The 16,465-nt window shown below is 41.4% G+C and overlaps 1 protein-coding gene across 6 annotated transcripts in view; it reads left to right on the top strand.

Annotated features, from left to right (window-relative positions):
* Positions 1–16,465, top strand: part of NFKB1 (nuclear factor kappa B subunit 1) — a 140,814-nt gene that overhangs the window by 88,640 nt on the left and 35,709 nt on the right. For all 6 annotated transcript variants that reach the window (XR_007125178.1, XM_047718094.1, XM_047718095.1 and 3 more), the window contains 5 exons: positions 6,758–6,901; positions 8,303–8,392; positions 10,194–10,379; positions 11,951–12,092; positions 15,620–15,734. Coding sequence is in view for 5 of the 6 variants with exons in the window: in XM_047718094.1 (XP_047574050.1) it covers positions 6,758–6,901; positions 8,303–8,392; positions 10,194–10,379; positions 11,951–12,092; positions 15,620–15,734 (677 nt within the window). In the remaining variant the exon portion in view is untranslated. The remainder of the gene's footprint in view (positions 1–6,757; positions 6,902–8,302; positions 8,393–10,193; positions 10,380–11,950; positions 12,093–15,619; positions 15,735–16,465) is intronic.

Raw genomic sequence — 16,465 nt, forward strand, 5'->3', positions numbered from 1 at the left:
AATGCAAGAGTCCAGGTGAGGAAAGGTGAGGTTCATGCAGGTCATAGTGCAAAGAATGAAAGAAGAAGGTAGTGTCAAGAAGACCCAGATGCTGGTTGGGGTAGGAGGTGAAGGAAAAATTCAGGAGTCCTAGATGGTTCTAGGAATCCCAGCCATGTTATGTGGTTGAGATGAGGAAAGAATCAAGAGAGCAAAAGTAGGTTTGAGCGGGCAAAGAGGGAGCTCAGTTTCAAACATGTCACATTTTAGGTTTCTCTGGCAAATTCCTAATAAGCCAGTCGAAAGGCAAGACTGGAACTCCAGAAGGCAGGGTGAGAAATTCAGCATTGAGAATCCTCTCAGAATGAGAGTGACAAGCCCCTAAGTAGGATAATTGTTCAAAGATACTTCTTAACCTCGTGTCCGCTGACCCCCAAAGGGTCCAAAGATAGAAATGGACTTTAGTTAATTAGCTTTTTTATATAATCCTATTTTGTATTTTACATATTGATAACTAAGATTCTAAGAAGAGATCCGTGGACTTCACAAGACTGAAAAAAGGGGTCATGGCACAAACAAAGTCAGAAACCCCTGGGTTAGAGGGAAGTGAGACCATAGGGGGAGGTCAATGAAATGATCATCACAGGGCATGTCCTGACTGATGTCAGAAGCCACAAAGGTGCCGTATTGATGACGCACGGGGGTGTTGGATCCTGTGACAGCCACATGTGATGTGGGATCCTTGAAGAGGGCTTCTTTTTCCAGGACTCATGTTGTGGCAGGAGCATTTAGAAGATGATTCCATGGGTTCTCATTTCTTTTTCAGAAGTTGTGACCTGTCCACCACTGAGTCCAATTTTTAGTGTATCCCATTACTGTGGTGTGAAGACATTGTCAGCAGAAGAGCTTTTTTCCCCCTCCACCTATAATTTCATGCAATATCCCAGTACATACACCTGACAGGCTCTGGTTAAAGTGGAAGTGGGGAGCCGACCCACTCGGCCTTCCCTAGAAGCCCACCTCCCCTTATTTCTTGGCCCAGTGATAGCCTGAGGTCTTCCAAATGCTTCAGGCTGCATAAAGATGAAAATCACTGCTTCCAATTAAACACACTTCTTTAATAGACACAGAAGAGAAATATGGCTAATCTGGGGGGACTTTCTGAGGGAAAAAAATAGATTTCTTCTCCTAAAATACATCTTCACATAATGTCTGTTCTTTCTGACACAGAGAATTATGTTTAAAAAGAATACCCAGATTACCTACACATGTATGAGCCTAGAAACATTCAAAGCTAAGCTTGGTTTCTAGGCCACGTGTCTACCTTTTGCAGTGGTATCTGTTCATCAAAAGAGTAAGGGACAGCTGGGGCATGTTCAGACATTCATTCATAATATCAGATGCTGGGGTTAGAGAATGGGGTCTTCTAAAAGTTCAAAATCCCCACCTATATGCTTCAAGCACTTCCAGACTGCCACTGACTAAAAGCTCCATGTAATACAAACAAATAAGAAGAAACATCTGGAAAAATAAGGGCAATTGAGCTCCACAGAAAGAATGACCAAACATATATTGTGATCAAGTCATGTGAGATTAGAACTATTTCATTGAAGGTAAAAAATTACCTTAGTCAATAAAACCTTCTGGATTATAAAATTCCAAGATGAAATAATTGCAGGGAGCAATCATCACACCAGACATATGACTTGGTCCAAAAAGTAGCAGGCCGTTTCATATAAGACTAAATGTATGAAAGTGAATCCCAACTATATAACCCAGGGAATCAATCATTGTATACATTTCTCAGAAGTCACTGAATACATCTTCTACTGCCCCAGCCCCTGCAGTCACTCCTTATGTCATTGCCTAATTTTGTATTGTTTGTTATCTTTATCAATATGTAAAATTGTCTTATGTATTAATTTACATGTCTATTATCTTCTTCTATCTTCAATAGGAAGACTATTCTTTAGGTCATAGATTTGGTCTTTCATGTTTATTGCCACATTCCCAACATCTAGAACAGTATATGTCATATATGTTACTTTTTTAAGTAGGCTCTACGCCCACGTGGGACTTGAATTCACTACCCTGAGATCAAAAAGTACATGTTCTACTGACTGAGCCAGCCGGGCACCCCTTAGTATATGTCATATAGTAGATGCTGAGATAAATCTGAAAGCTGACTTATTTTTTCAAGTTTTTATTTTAATTCCACTTAGTTAACACACAGTGTTCTGTTAGTTTCAGCTGTATGATATAGTGACTCAACACTTCCATACATCACCCAGTGCTCATCACAAGTGTCCTCCTTAATCCCCACCACCTATTTCACCTGCCACCACCCTCTTCCCCTCTGGTAACCAGCAGCTTGTTCTCTGTAATTAAAAGTCTGTTTCTTGATTTGTCTCTTTCTTCCATTTTTTTTTTTCCTCTTTGCTTGTTTGTTTTGTTTCTTAAATTCCACATGAGTATAATCATATGATATCTTTCTCTGACTTATTTGCTTAGTGTCTAGCTCCATCCATGTTTTTGCAGTTGGCAAGATTTTGTTCTTTTTTATGGCTGAATAATATTGTATATTATATATATTATGTATAAACACACACATGCACGTATTTTATATATATGTGATATATATATGATATATATATCACACACACAAACATACACACACTGTATCTTCTTTTTTTTTTAAGATTTTATTTGCTTATTTGACAGATAGAGATCACAAGTAGACAGAGAGGCAGGCAGAGAGAGAGGAAGGGAAGTAGGCTCCTTGCTGAGCAGAGAACCCAATGTGGGGCTCGATCCCAGGACCCTGGGATCATGAAACTGAGCTGAAGGCAGAGGCTTTAACACACTGAGTCACCCAGGCACCCCACACTGTATCTTCTTTATCCATTCATCAGTCAATGGATACTTGGGCTGCTTCCATATCCTGGCTCTTGCAAATATGAAAGCTGACTTATTGATAGACCAACCAAGTTACCATCCTCATCCAAAAGGCTAGTAATTTGTTGGATGCCATCAAGAAGGACATCAGACAAAAAAATGTAACACATATTCCTTTCATTGTATTGAATCATCCAGACATCTCTATGGTTATTGACATTGTACCTCATAAAAACTTTATGGAGACGTTTGGGTTCAGGGAAGACAAAATAATAGAGAGGGATGATTGAAAAGAGAAGAAGATAGTTGAGGAACTGCTGTATGAAAGCAAAAAAGAGACCATATGATTTTTCAGTCTGAAAAGATAGAGAATCAGAAGAAACAGAATCATAATCTTTAAATTATGAAAGGAATGCAGACAACTTTACTAGAACACTAGAACCTGAAAAATCAGAATGAGGTACTTTTAAGGCATACACACAGCAAAAAAAAAGAAGGGTGGAGACTAAAAGCTTAGGTTTGTGAACTGAACTATTATCATAATCATCAATTATTAAAAAAAGAGAGGGGTGCCTTGGTGGCTCGGTGGGTTAAGTATGACTCTTCATTTCAGCTCAGGTCTTGATTTTGAGGTCATGGGATCAAGCTCCGCATGGGGCACTGCACTTAGCGCGGAGTCAGCTTTGAATTCTCCTCCCTCTCCTTCCTGCTCACTTTCTCTGTGTCTCAAGTAAATGAATAAAATCTTTAAAAAAAAAAAAAAAAAAGGTATGGCAGGGTTGGGAAAGGAGAGATATTTTGGAGTGTTTCCCCAAAAATGGCTGCTTGATATAATGGAAAGCTCACTAAACTTTAGATCTGATCCTCACTCTGTCCTGACCTCTGACAATCCCCTAATCTTCCTAGCTTCTATTTCCTCTTCCCCAAAGGAGAGCTTGTAGTAAGTGACCACTTAGATTCCTTCTGGAATAGGTTGATGTTTCATAGTACAACCACGGTGCCACTGTCAAAGGCAGACCACAAAGATAAGTAAACGAAATGGGAAAATCTCCATGTTCATTTCTGGGAAATTTAGACTGCAGGTTCTTTTATTTAAAAGCCTGTCATGGGGCGCCTGGGTGGCTCAGTGGGTTAGGCCGCTGCCTTCAGCTCAGGTCATGATCTCGGAGTCCTGGGATCGAGCCCCGAGTCGGGCTCTCTGCTCAGCAGGGAGCCCGCTTCCTCCTCTCTCTCTGCCTGTCTCTGTGCCTACTTGTGATCTCTCTCTGTCAAATAAATAAATAAAAATCTTTAAAAAAAAAAAAAAAGCCTGTTGTAATGAAATTTCCATTTCAGTTTCTTGTCATTGAAATCTTAATGGATATAGAATATTTAATATTTTTAAATTGACTCAAAAATTCTCATTTTACAGTGAAATATAACCATTGAACATCTGTTTTCTCAGTCAAAAGAAGTACATAGCAAATGCCAAATGATATCTTTGCTAGAAAGCATGTCAATAGATAACATTATCCCCGAAGATGAGTGAACTGCTTCCCTCCTGTGTTTCATATTTCTAATGAACGAATATTCTATGTGAGATCAACAGTATATAGATTGAGTAATAAATACGACTATTGGTTATAGTACAACTGACGGAAAAATTTTATAAATCTATCCAAAATCTTTGATAAGGACATTTGTAAAGTTTTTCCACTTTGAGGCCAACACTTTCTAGGGGAAGCACATTCTCTTCAAGTTGACCGACATTGGCTTTCTTCTTCCTAACAAGTGTGGACATGATCAGTTTGTTGTTGTTGTTTTTTTAAGATTTTATTTATTTATTTGTCAGAGAGAGAGCACAAGCAGGGGAGCAGCTGGCAGAAATAGAGGAGCAAGCAGGCTCCCCACTGAGCAAGGAGCCTGATGTGGGACTCGGGACTTGATCCCAGGACCCTGGGATCATGACTTGAGCCAAAGGCAGCTGCTTAACTGATTGAGCAGCTCAGGCATCCCGACATGATCAGTTTTTGAACTATTATTTGTAAGGGTACTTTGCTGTATCCTATTCCATGCTTTAGTCTTCCAGCTGCACTGCAGTGACCATGAGGTAGTCAGTAAGAGCATTCTCTTGATGAGCCCTGAGGTGACTGGAACAACCACAGAATTAGAAATAAGTAGGGATCTTTCTAAACATAAAAACATTGACCAAAACTGACATTGAAAAATCAGAAATAGGAGGCGCCTGGGTGGCTCAGTGGGTTAAGCCTCTGCCTTCGGCTCAGGTCATGATCTCAGGGTCCTGGGATCGAGCCCTGCATCGGGCTCTCTGCTCATCAGGGAGCCTGCTTCCGCCTCTCTCTTGCCTAACTCTCTGCCTACTTGTGATATCTCTCTGTGACAAATAAATAAAACTCTTTTAAAAATAAGAAAAAATTTTTTTAATTTAAAAAAAAATCAGAAATAGGACAATTGTTAAGTATCAGGCTGCTAATTGAGAAAAAGAATACCACACTGGTTATTTACTTAAACAAAAACCTTCCATCCTTTTAGCCCAAAAGAGAGAGGGGAGAAAAAAGTATATTGTAGGAAGGCTGGAGAAGAGAAAGAAACGGAAACAGAAAGAAGAAACAAGAACACGGTAATGGACCGCAAAGGCATTGGGACTGGTGGGAACAACAGAGTGAAAAGCAAAAGAAAAACAGCAACTACACAAGGAATGAGGGAAGACGGTCTAACTAGTGTCTGGACCTGGACAGTCAACAGTCTTGGGGGCATCACTGTACTGCAGTCAAGTTGTGTTCTTAGATTTTCAGCCTCCCGTTTCTCATCAGTCACCACTGACTATCGATCCCTCTTTCCTTGTATTTCTGGGGTTCACCCACTTGTATTATCATGGTGCCCAGTAAGGAACAGCCCCCATCTCCTTATGTCTCCACTGTCTCTGCATCTCACTTTGACTCTTCATTCTGTCCTATGCACCTGCAAGAGGGGAAGCTTCCTCAAATACCACCCTATGTGCATCATCCCCAGTTCAGAAACACTCAATGGCTCTCCTGCTGGTAAAACCCTTTGATTCACAATCCAGAAGCTCTACAGGGCAGTCCCGAGTAGCCCCATTTCTCAAGAATATCTCATGCTCAACTTTCACTTCAGCTAAACGGAACCACTGCAGCTCTCAGAAGCACACAGTGTACATTCCTTCCTTCATTACTTTCCCTCTATATCCCATCTCCAGAACATCCTCCCGGTGCCCTCTCCTGACAGAAAGTTGATTCCTGCAAGACTTTCCTGAGTTTTCCACCCCACAGGGACTTCCTAGAAGTGCTTCCTTGATCTCCTGGAATGCTGGTGTGCGCCATAAATTTAACATATATAGCACTGTGGTCCTCTCTCTCTCCAGGTCTTCCCCGTAACACCCGCTGCAACCTTAAAATTATATTTTAAGGGTTCTTGACAGCAAAGATATTATTCATACTATTCTTTCTCTCTAGCACTTAGTTCATAGTAGAGTCATTATAAATGGTAGTTGGTTAGTAATCATTTGTGAATGACCAAATGAGAATGCTCAGTATTGGTTTTCTTATGCTGTGTCTTCAGTATCCTAACGTTGCTGGGAAATCTAGTCTTTCACTAATCTGAATGACATTGGGGACTTCAGAAACTGTTGCAGAGGGGATTTGGGTGTGTGCAGCTCTGTGGTCTCTCTGAGGCCAGTTCTCTGTATTCCGATCCATTGGAATAAATATACTGCTTCTTGAAATTTGGCATCTCTTCCTCCTTGGGTGATTTCTGTTTCCCTTTAAGGTGTTTAAAAATACCATCCGAATCAATACTCTTTCTGTGGCTAGTAGTGGAATTGAATCAGTCTTTTCTCCTCTGGTTTCTCTTCCTTTAAATACAGATAAAGAGGAAGTGCAGAGGAAACGGCAGAAGCTCATGCCTAATTTCTCAGATAGTTTCGGCGGCGGGAGTGGAGCTGGAGCTGGAGGCGGAGGCATGTTTGGCGGTGGCGGTGGCGGAGGGGGTGCTGGAAGTACAGGGCCAGGTACGCACTAAGTCTGCTCTTTTTAAAGCTTGTCACGTGGGAGATGGTCGAATTTTCCTTTCCTAAAGTTCCCAGATTGTCTGTGGGTCAAGCTGCCGGGACATTATTGAATGCAACAGATTAAATTAATTAAAATTTCCCAACATACGGAATTTTTCAAAGAAACACATGTTCCTATTGCAACATGTAGGTAACACCAAAAACAGTAAGAAGAAAAAAAGTCACCCAAGGCCAGTTATCTGAAGAATGCATCTATTAACATTTTGGTGTGTTTCTCCTCCCTCCCACCCACCCACCCTCTCTTCCTTCCTCCCTTCTTCCTTCCTTCCCTCTTTCCTTCCTTCCTTCCTTCCCTTCAGTCCCTCCCTTCCATACTGTCTTGGTTTTCTTTGGAACCATTGAGAGGATTTCATATTATACTTACTACATTGTAGAAAATCTGAAGATACATAAAATCCTGCTGTTGAAGGTTAAGTTCTGCAAATTTTTTTTCTGTGAAGACATTATACTGTGTATTTATGCAGTGTCATGAGTACAGCTGCAGTCCTCATAATGTGTTGTATTTGATCTATTTACCTGTATGATTTATTATCAGCACATCACGATTGTGTATAGAGTCATAGATGCCGCTTCTCCCTAATGGGTTAAGTAACATAAGCATTTCCCCCGTGGCAATATAAATTTTATGTAAGCATAACATTTTAAGCATCAGTTAAATGACTCCTAGTATTTCATCAAGTGAACACACCATAGTATTACTTACTTGAATGTGTTTCCTGTTTTTTATTGTCTTTACTCAGTGCCTTCATCCACATTGCTTTTCTTTTATTCCAGATTGTTTTTGTAAATTAGATTCTTTGAAGTAAAATTACAGTGTCAGAGAGTATGACGTCTAATACCAGCTGCTTTCCCCAAAGAGTTTTACGTGTGAGTTTATGCTTCCACCAAAACTGCCTGAGAATGAACAGTGTGGTCATGTTTCCCCTGTAGAGTCAGTATTTTTTCCATATTTTGTTTGGTTCAGTTCTTCCCTCCGGAGGTTGTTTCAAGGTCCCCTGTGTCAGCAAGTTGGAGTTTGGTTGGTGACCACTCACCACTGGCCTCTCCTCTCCACACAGGAGTGGGAGCCGTTCTCCAGCATGAACTCTTCCACACTGCCCCAAGCCTGGTTGTTGCCTGAGTTGCCAAATCTAAGCTTGATCAGAGTGGAATTCTGATCATCCTGTCATCTCCCACAGTGTATCTTGCTAACTCTCCATGGAAGCAGCATGTTGGGCACACTGCCCTCCCACACCAAAGCCCGCGCTCACCTTAAGGAAGGACACTGAACTTTGCGGAGTCTTTGTTTAAAAAAAAAAAAAAAAAGGCATGAGATTTCAATTGTTTTGCTTGCCTTTTCAGGGTATGGCTTCCCTCACTATGGATTTCCTACATATGGTGGAATTACCTTCCATCCCGGAACCACTAAATCTAATGCCGGGATGAAACATGGTAAGTAATATAGTTTTTTTAATAGCGAGGAAAGAATAACAAAATTAATGCCAAGAAGTTTTTTTTTTATCATTACCTATCATGACATTGTCATCTTGAAAAAAAAATTGATAAATGCAAATAAACTAAGAAGGTATTTTTCCATTAAAAAAAAATGTTATTCCCTGTGGTGAATATAAATTCTAGTCCCAGTGCTGTGTTTATACATTGGGTCGTGAGTTCAAGCCCCATGCTGGGCATGGAACCCACTTTAAAAAATATATTGACTTTGTAAGTGGTATGACCAGGGGGAAGAAAACATTAAAAAGGGATCTAGAGAGACACTTGACTATTGAAGCATAAAAAAGTCACCAAATTTACCTATTCTTTCCCTTTTTTCCCCCTTAAATACTATACTTTTATAGACATTTTGAGTTTTATAGGGGTGACCTTTCCCATCAAATGCATCCCCTAATTTGCAGTTGTCACACCATGGCCTCATGGTTTATATTACATGTCCATTCTAGCATACCCATTGAAGAAATAATACAATGAAGCCTTCCCAGGTATGGAATGTATTTTATGTCAGGTGCTGCTACACATCTTGACTGTAATCTTCATGATTACTCTATAAGGAAAAGAGTAGTGTCTCCATTGTACAGACAGAGGACACCCAGGTTCAGAAATGTTCATTCACTCACTGAAGGCACGTACCTGTTAATGGCAGAACTAGGATTTGAGCCAGTTCATAAAACCTGTGTGTTCTCATAAAACCTGTGTGTTCTCAGAGCACCTGTCAGATGGCATGGTCCGGCCTGAAAGAGCACAGAAATGGTGCCCCAAGTAGATCCCACACTAAAGAACATGGCTTGATATCGCATCCTAACAACTTGCTTGGTGAAATAACATTAGGGAAAGAATAATTCCTCTGTTTTTATTTAAACTTTAAAAATTTCACTTCCCTGGGGTGCCTGGGTGGCTCAGTCAGTTAAGCATCTGACTGTTGATTTCAGCTCAGGTCTCAATCTCAGGGTGGTGAGTTCAAGCCCCATGCTGGGCATGGAGGCCACTTAAAAAAAAAAATCCACTTCCCTGCAATTCACAGAAGAGCTATATTTCTTTTTTCTCCTTTATAAATAAACAATGAAATGTAAGTTTTTAGAACTGTAAATAAAAATTATTTAAGATCTTAAAAGTTCCTCATCAAAAGAAAAAAGATTTATATGTGCTGACTGATATTAATTATTGTGATGATCATTTGGCAGTATATACAAATATTGAATCATTATACTGTACACCTGAAACTAATGTAATGTTATATGTCGGTAGTAAAAATGTGTCAGTAAAAATGTGTCTTTCAGAATTGAATGTTTAAAATAGGGTTGCCTGGGTGGCTCAGTGGGTTAAAGCCTCTGCCTTTGGGTCAGGTTATGATCTCAGGGTCCTGGGATCGAGCCCCACATCAGGCTCTCTGCTCAGCAGGGAGCCTGCTTCCTCCTCTCCCTGCCTGCCTCTCTGCCTACTTGTGATCTCTGTCAGTCAAATAAATAAATAAAATCTTTCCAAAAAAATCTACCTTTAAAAAAAAATTTAAGAATAAAATAAAATAGCTCCAAAACACTGTGTCAAATAAATAAAATCTTTAAAATAGTTCCAAAACAGGTTACCTAATGATTTAACTATTTTAAAGGAAATTTTAAATTACTGTTTTTCTTTTCCCTTTGCAGTAAATTTGCCTCCCATCTTTATCTGACATGAAATAGTAAATTATAACTTAATAGATTTTACTGAGAAAAAGCTGATATTTTTGTTTCTGTCTTAGGAACCATAGACACCCCATCTAAAAAGGATTCTGAAGGTGGTGGCAAGAGTGTGGACGGAAGGGCAGTCAGCCCCTCTGGGAAAGTAACTGAACGCATAGAACAGGACAAGAAGTCCAGCACTGGGGGTGATGCGGTTACTCTGACGTATACAGTGGGAGAGAAGGAAGAGAATTCTAGGTTTCAGGGTAAGTGAATACGCACATGGTTACATGGTATCGACTGGTGAGGAGATGGGTTGGTTCGAGGTGTGGAGACCATCGCCAGAAGACAGGTTTATTTTCTGTTCATCTAAAAATGATGCATCAATACGTGGTTCAGTGTGCTCTTCAGAGTCCTATGTGCTTTTTGAAAAGCATGTGTCTGATCATCTTACTCACACTGAGATTTCCATTCTCCTCATGTTGTCTCTGAATAGAAAGACTAAGGTTTACATATGCATTCTCCAATCATAATTATGTAGTTTTAGGTATCGTGGGAGATCATCTAATTCATTTCTATCATAGATAATAGAGAAAAGTTTCCATCTCTTTAATAGTTTCTCTCTCGACTATAGCTTGACTATCATATTGAAGTAGAACTTTGCCATTTCCTTTTACCCTGAAGCCCTCTTTGAACAATTAGGATAAAGAGGGACTGTGCACTTCTGTGCGTATTTTGAACCAGTACTCATTAGAGAAAAGGGAAGGGAAAGATGGCAAATATTTCAACTTATTGGCCACTTATGGTCTCTATCACAGATTCTTTTTTTTTAATACCACTTTAAAAATGTACAAAGCGGGCGCCTGGGTGGCTCAGTGGGTTAACCCTCTGCCTTCGGCTCAGGTCATGGTCTCAGGGTCCTGGGATCGAGCCCCGCATCGGGCTCTCTGCTCAGCAGTGAGCCTGCTTCCCCCTCTCTCTGCCTGCCTCTCTGCCTACTTGTGATTTCTCTCTCTCTCTCTCTCTCTGTCAAATAAATAAATAAAATCTTTTAAAAAAAATAATAAAATAAATAAATAAAAATGTACAAAGCATGGTTAAGTGGAGGATCATATAAAAACAGGCCACGGGGGGCGCCTGGGTGGCTCAGTGGGTTAAAGCCTCTGCCTTTGGCTCAGGTCATGATCTCAGGGTCCTGGGATCGAGCCCCACATCGGGCTCTCTGCTCCGCAGGGAGCCTGCTTCCTCCTCTCTCTCTGCCCGCCTCTCTGCCTCCTTGTGATTTCTGTCTGTCAAATAAATAAATAAATCTTAAAAAAAAAAAAATTTAAAAAAAAAAAAAAAAAACAGGCCACGGTTTTGGCCTGCAGGTCTCAGTTTGCCTTCCCCTGTCCTTCCAGAAGCAAACTTCACAAGAACACCAATGGCCTATGGAAAGTCTTTTTGTCTGTGTTTTTTGACACTTTGTCTAACAGGAAAGTTGCTGAAGACTCCAGTGAAGGATTATTTCATCAAGAGAGGGATTACTTATGATATAGTGAATTGAATCAACATTATTTAGAGATTGAGTGTGCCCCCTAAGATAACAGACATTTCTAAATTTCTTTCCCCTGATGAACCACAGACAGATTTTTGAGATCAGTCTCTTTATTTGTCCAGTGTCCAATTGTGCTTTTTCTAGTGAACACAATGCAGAAGTACTGAAAGGAGCATTTGCAATTAAAACGATGTGTGTTGAGGTATCAGAACTCTGCTGCTGATGGTTTTGACCTCAAGCATGCCGTACCTGTAAAGCAAGTAGAGGAAACTCAGCTGCGATTGTGTCCTTGCCTTGCAGATAACCTCTTTCTAGAGAAGGCTATGCAGCTGGCGAAGCGGCATGCCAATGCCCTATTTGACTACGCGGTGACAGGGGACGTGAAGATGCTGCTGGCTGTCCAGCGCCACCTCACTGCAGTGCAGGATGAGAATGGAGACAGGTAAGTCAGTACTTGAGCAAGCAAAAGTTGTCTTAGGGCAGGGAAGAGAGAAAATCGCTGTATGCTCACTGGCTAGAGATAAAAAGAATTGTTTAGAGGTATCGGGTCCTGTCACTGGAAGACTATCGTGGACAGTAGGGTGTCAGTAAGGTTGAATCCTTCGTTTGCTTCTCCTGTCTTGTGGCTCTCACCTGTTGGGCCCTAGCATAGCTCAAGTCCTCATCTAGGAGGACTGCCTTCTGGGCAAGAAAACAAAGACGTGTGTGGGGAATGGTCCTTTTTCAAAAACCTTGCTCTATTTATTGGGATAACATGTGAAATAGCATTTAATAAACATATGTATGGGGCACCTGGGTGGCTCAATGGTGAAGCATCTGCCTTCATCTCAGGTCATGATCTCCAGGCCCTGGGATCAAGCTCCTCACTGGGCTCCTAGCTGAGCGGGGAGTCTGCTTCTCCCCCTACCCTTGCCTGCCTCTCCCCCTGCTTGTGCGCTCTCTCTCTCAAAATGAATAAAATCTTCAAAAAAAATTTATTTATTGGACTAATAACATTTGCTTTATGTACTGAAATGGTATAATAATAAAATTTGGTCCAACCAAATCCCTCAAGCACTTGTTATCCCAACTGCATATTTACAATGGTAGTGTACTCAAGAAAAAGCCCTATAAAGATAGCACCACGAAAACAACAAAACAATTAAGAGGCAGCTGTCATTCTTTCCCAGTTACTGGTTCCTTCCCTCCTGTGTCTGTTACCGGTTACCAGTCTGTGACTGGGTCAGGCTCCTGGGACTGCTCTAACTCCCGCCGTGTGGGAGGCCCATGCTCCGATCACCAGGCGTCCGTTTCTAATGCTACTGAGTTTATATTGGCAAAGCCCCTGGCTTCTTTCTAAAGCAGTCCTCTCGGGCCTTGCATTGAGACTTCTAAAATGATCTCAAAAGCCTGTGAGAATAACAAGAGACAACAGCCCTCAGATTCAAGTCAAGCGCCTTATCTAAAACTTTCCTAAAATAGTGTCAACCCTGAGAAATCCTTTTCCGTAGAGGAGCTCTTGAGGGCTGCGTTTTTAAACCTCGGTTGAAAACGGAATCAAACGCTTTAGGAAAGTGCCAACCTCAGGGTTTCAAACAGAGACCTTTGTTCTCATTCCTTGCAACGTAACCAAGGATGTGGTGTAACCACTGGCCTTGTTATACAGTACGAGAGGCACCCATACAGCCTCATTTGTGTGGTGCTGTGAACAGCAGAATGTTTTTACAGGGTTAAAGAATCCAATTAGCATTCAACAGCGTAGAACCACAAGAGAAAGCAGCCAGTTAACCAAGATAGAACAACAGTGTTTCAAGTGACATTTTTACGGACCTGCAGAGTTGATGAGCCTAAGAAAGATAAGCACGTGGAAGCTAGCGAGGGACTGCAGGTCTGTGAGGGGAGGACTGTGGAGAAGATACAAGGCACGTGCATTTGATGGGTGCATGGAGGGGAAGTTGCAGGCATGGGTAAGGACACAGAGGGGCGACCCAGGAGGTGGTCTTCCCTGCCCAAGCGGAACATGAATCCTTCGAGTCGCCTCCTGGGACCCCAAACGTGCACCTGCCAGCAGACTCTTGGGGTTTGCCACAGCTGGAGGACAGAGAGGGGAGACCCACGAGGAAGCCTCATGAGAACTTAGACAAGGGAAAGCTGTTGGTCCTCACACCTCAGGGCTCTTCTTTTCATTGCATTTGTCACACTCAGCTAGTAATCTGAATCCTGGAGTCATTAGTCATCACAGAAAGTACAATAAAGAAAAGAAAAGAACTTCTGGTATTGGGGAAATTCCCATGAGGGTGTGAGGATTTATGGGGGAGGGGGAATGTGCTTCTGTGATGAAATGCTGAGCTGCACATGGAAATTTTTAGGCAGTTTTGAAATACGACCTTTTTCTTAGTATATGTGCATCATGTCTGCGTCAGACTTTGGGCCCTTTTTAGAAGCCTTCTTCCATCCTCACATTTCAAGAGACAAGTAGTGAAACCTCGACATCATTCATTTGCTCTCTCAAGTAACAAAGTCACCAGTTCGTTTTCTAGGCCCTCTTGTGCCAAAGTTAATCCTTAGTAAAATGCACTTGCTGTTGCAAAGAAAGAGGCCTCAAAAACAGGACACCTCAGATGTTTCAACTGGAGAAAATCTAGCCTGTCCTCAAATCCCAGACGTCCTGCCATCACGCTATACTTTGAGTAGGCTCTGCGTCGAGATCTGTCCTTTCTTTGGCATATTCCTTATTTTAGGGGATCATCAGCTGCTCTACAGAGCAGCGCCCGTGTACCCCTTCGGCAGGGGGGCTTAAGGGATTCAGAGGTGGCTTTGGAGCCAGATGGACTTGGGCTGGACTCTCAGCTTCATCACTCACTAGTTATGTGACATGGGTTGAGTTCTGTTATACCTGCGAGTCCCAGTTTCGTCACTGGAAAAATGAGGATAATATTACCTACCTCATAGGGCTTCTTGTTATGATAAATAAGGTCATATATGTCAACTGCTTAGCATGATCTGGTAAATAGAAGCTCTAAACCCATAGTAACCACTTTTTTGAGGAATTTCAAGTTAATTTTAGTAGTAAGTTTTTTTAACAATTAAAAAATTGTGTCATGAGGACTGATGCTTGGCTCCTGCCAATATTTTCAACCTCGTTAGCATAAGCCCCCAGTCTCATTCTTTCACCCTTATTTAGTGCCTAAATTGTGTGCCAGGGCTGTAAGGCTGACCCAGAGAGGACCAGCCCTGAGATCACAGGCCAGAGAGGGGGAAAGACGCATAGGAAACCTCAGTTGCATAACCAAGCAGTAAACTTGAGGGGAGACCGACCATGTGCTCTGCCTAAGAAGTTCGGAGAGGAGGTAAGGTTTGAGCTGGAACATGAAGGATGGAGTAGGCACTGTCCAGGCAGAGAAGAGGAGCAAAATCATTCCAGGCAGAGGGAATGTTTGCCAGGGAGGAATAAAATCACATTGTTCCTTCAGAAGTTTACCTCAAGAGTCTTCTCCCAGTAGTTAAAAGCCTGACCCCATTCTTCCCTCCTGGGATCTAGGAAGATCTTTCAGAAGACAACACACGGTATTTTGGAGGAGGTTGGAAGGCTAGGTGAGGTAACTACATTTTCCTGAATGGTTTTTATACATGATCTATATGTCAAAGGAAGCATTTTACATACATGATCTGTATGGCAAAGGAAGCCAGCAGAAAGCTAGAGGAGAAAATGCCCTTTGCTATCTCACGGAGGCAGAGTTGGGATTTGAACTTAGGTTTCTCTGCCTCGAGGTGCATTTATACCTCTAGGGATCAAACCAAAATGCCCCCCAGAGACCAGGCAGACATGGTAAATGAGTGTAACAGTAGAACATTCCCACCTCAGATTCAAGACATTTGAGATTCAAGACATCTGGGGGCTGCAAGTCTGTCCTTTATTGGGGATCTCTTTTTTTTTTTTTTTGGTCACTAACACTTTAGTTGACTCTTGCCACTCTGTTTTTGTTTCAGTGTCTTACACTTAGCAATCATCCATCTTCATGCTCAGCTTGTGAGGGATCTACTAGAAGTCACATCTGGTTTGATTTCTGATGACATTATCAATATGAGAAATGATCTCTACCAGGTAAGCAGAAATGCCAACTGAAGAAAAATGCAGTTAGTACATGCTTTACGTGTGTGTGTGCATGTGAGTGTGTGCGTGTGTGTACATGTTATTTCTAATAATGTTAACAGTAAGAAAAATACAGTGTTTTGTAGGTTAAATCCTAAAAGCCCATTACTTGGGCATATTGCTTATGATTTAGGATCCTTTAGTCTGTGAGTATAATAGAAATCACTTCACAACAAAATTCTGCATCCTGCTAGGGGAAGGCAAACTTTAGAAATCTGTCAAAGAATTGATCCATTTTCTTTTTTTTTTCTTTTTCAAATTTATTTTATTCTTCTCATTATAATAAGTGTATTCTTAATCCCCATCCCCTATTCCACCTACCCCCCCATTCTCCTCCCCGTCCCCACCCCCACCACCGGTAACCATCAGTTTGTTCTCTGTAATTAAGGTCTGTTTTTGGTTTGTCCCTCTCTTTTTTTTTCCCCTTTGCTTGTTTGTTTTGTTTCTTAAATTCCACTTAAGAATGAAATCATATGGTATTTGTCTTTCTCTGACTTATTTCACTTAGTGTTATACTCTGTAGCCCCATCCATGTTGTAGTAAAGATTTCATTCTTTTTTATGACTGAATATTATTCCAGTGTGTGTGTGTGTGTGTGTGTGTGTGTGACTTCTTCTTTGTTCATCTGTCGATGGACACTTGGGATGCTTCCATAGTCTGGCTATTGTAGATAATGCTGGTAT

Source organism: Lutra lutra, chromosome 2, assembly GCF_902655055.1.
Source record: "Lutra lutra chromosome 2, mLutLut1.2, whole genome shotgun sequence".
Lineage (NCBI taxonomy): Eukaryota > Metazoa > Chordata > Mammalia > Carnivora > Mustelidae > Lutra > Lutra lutra.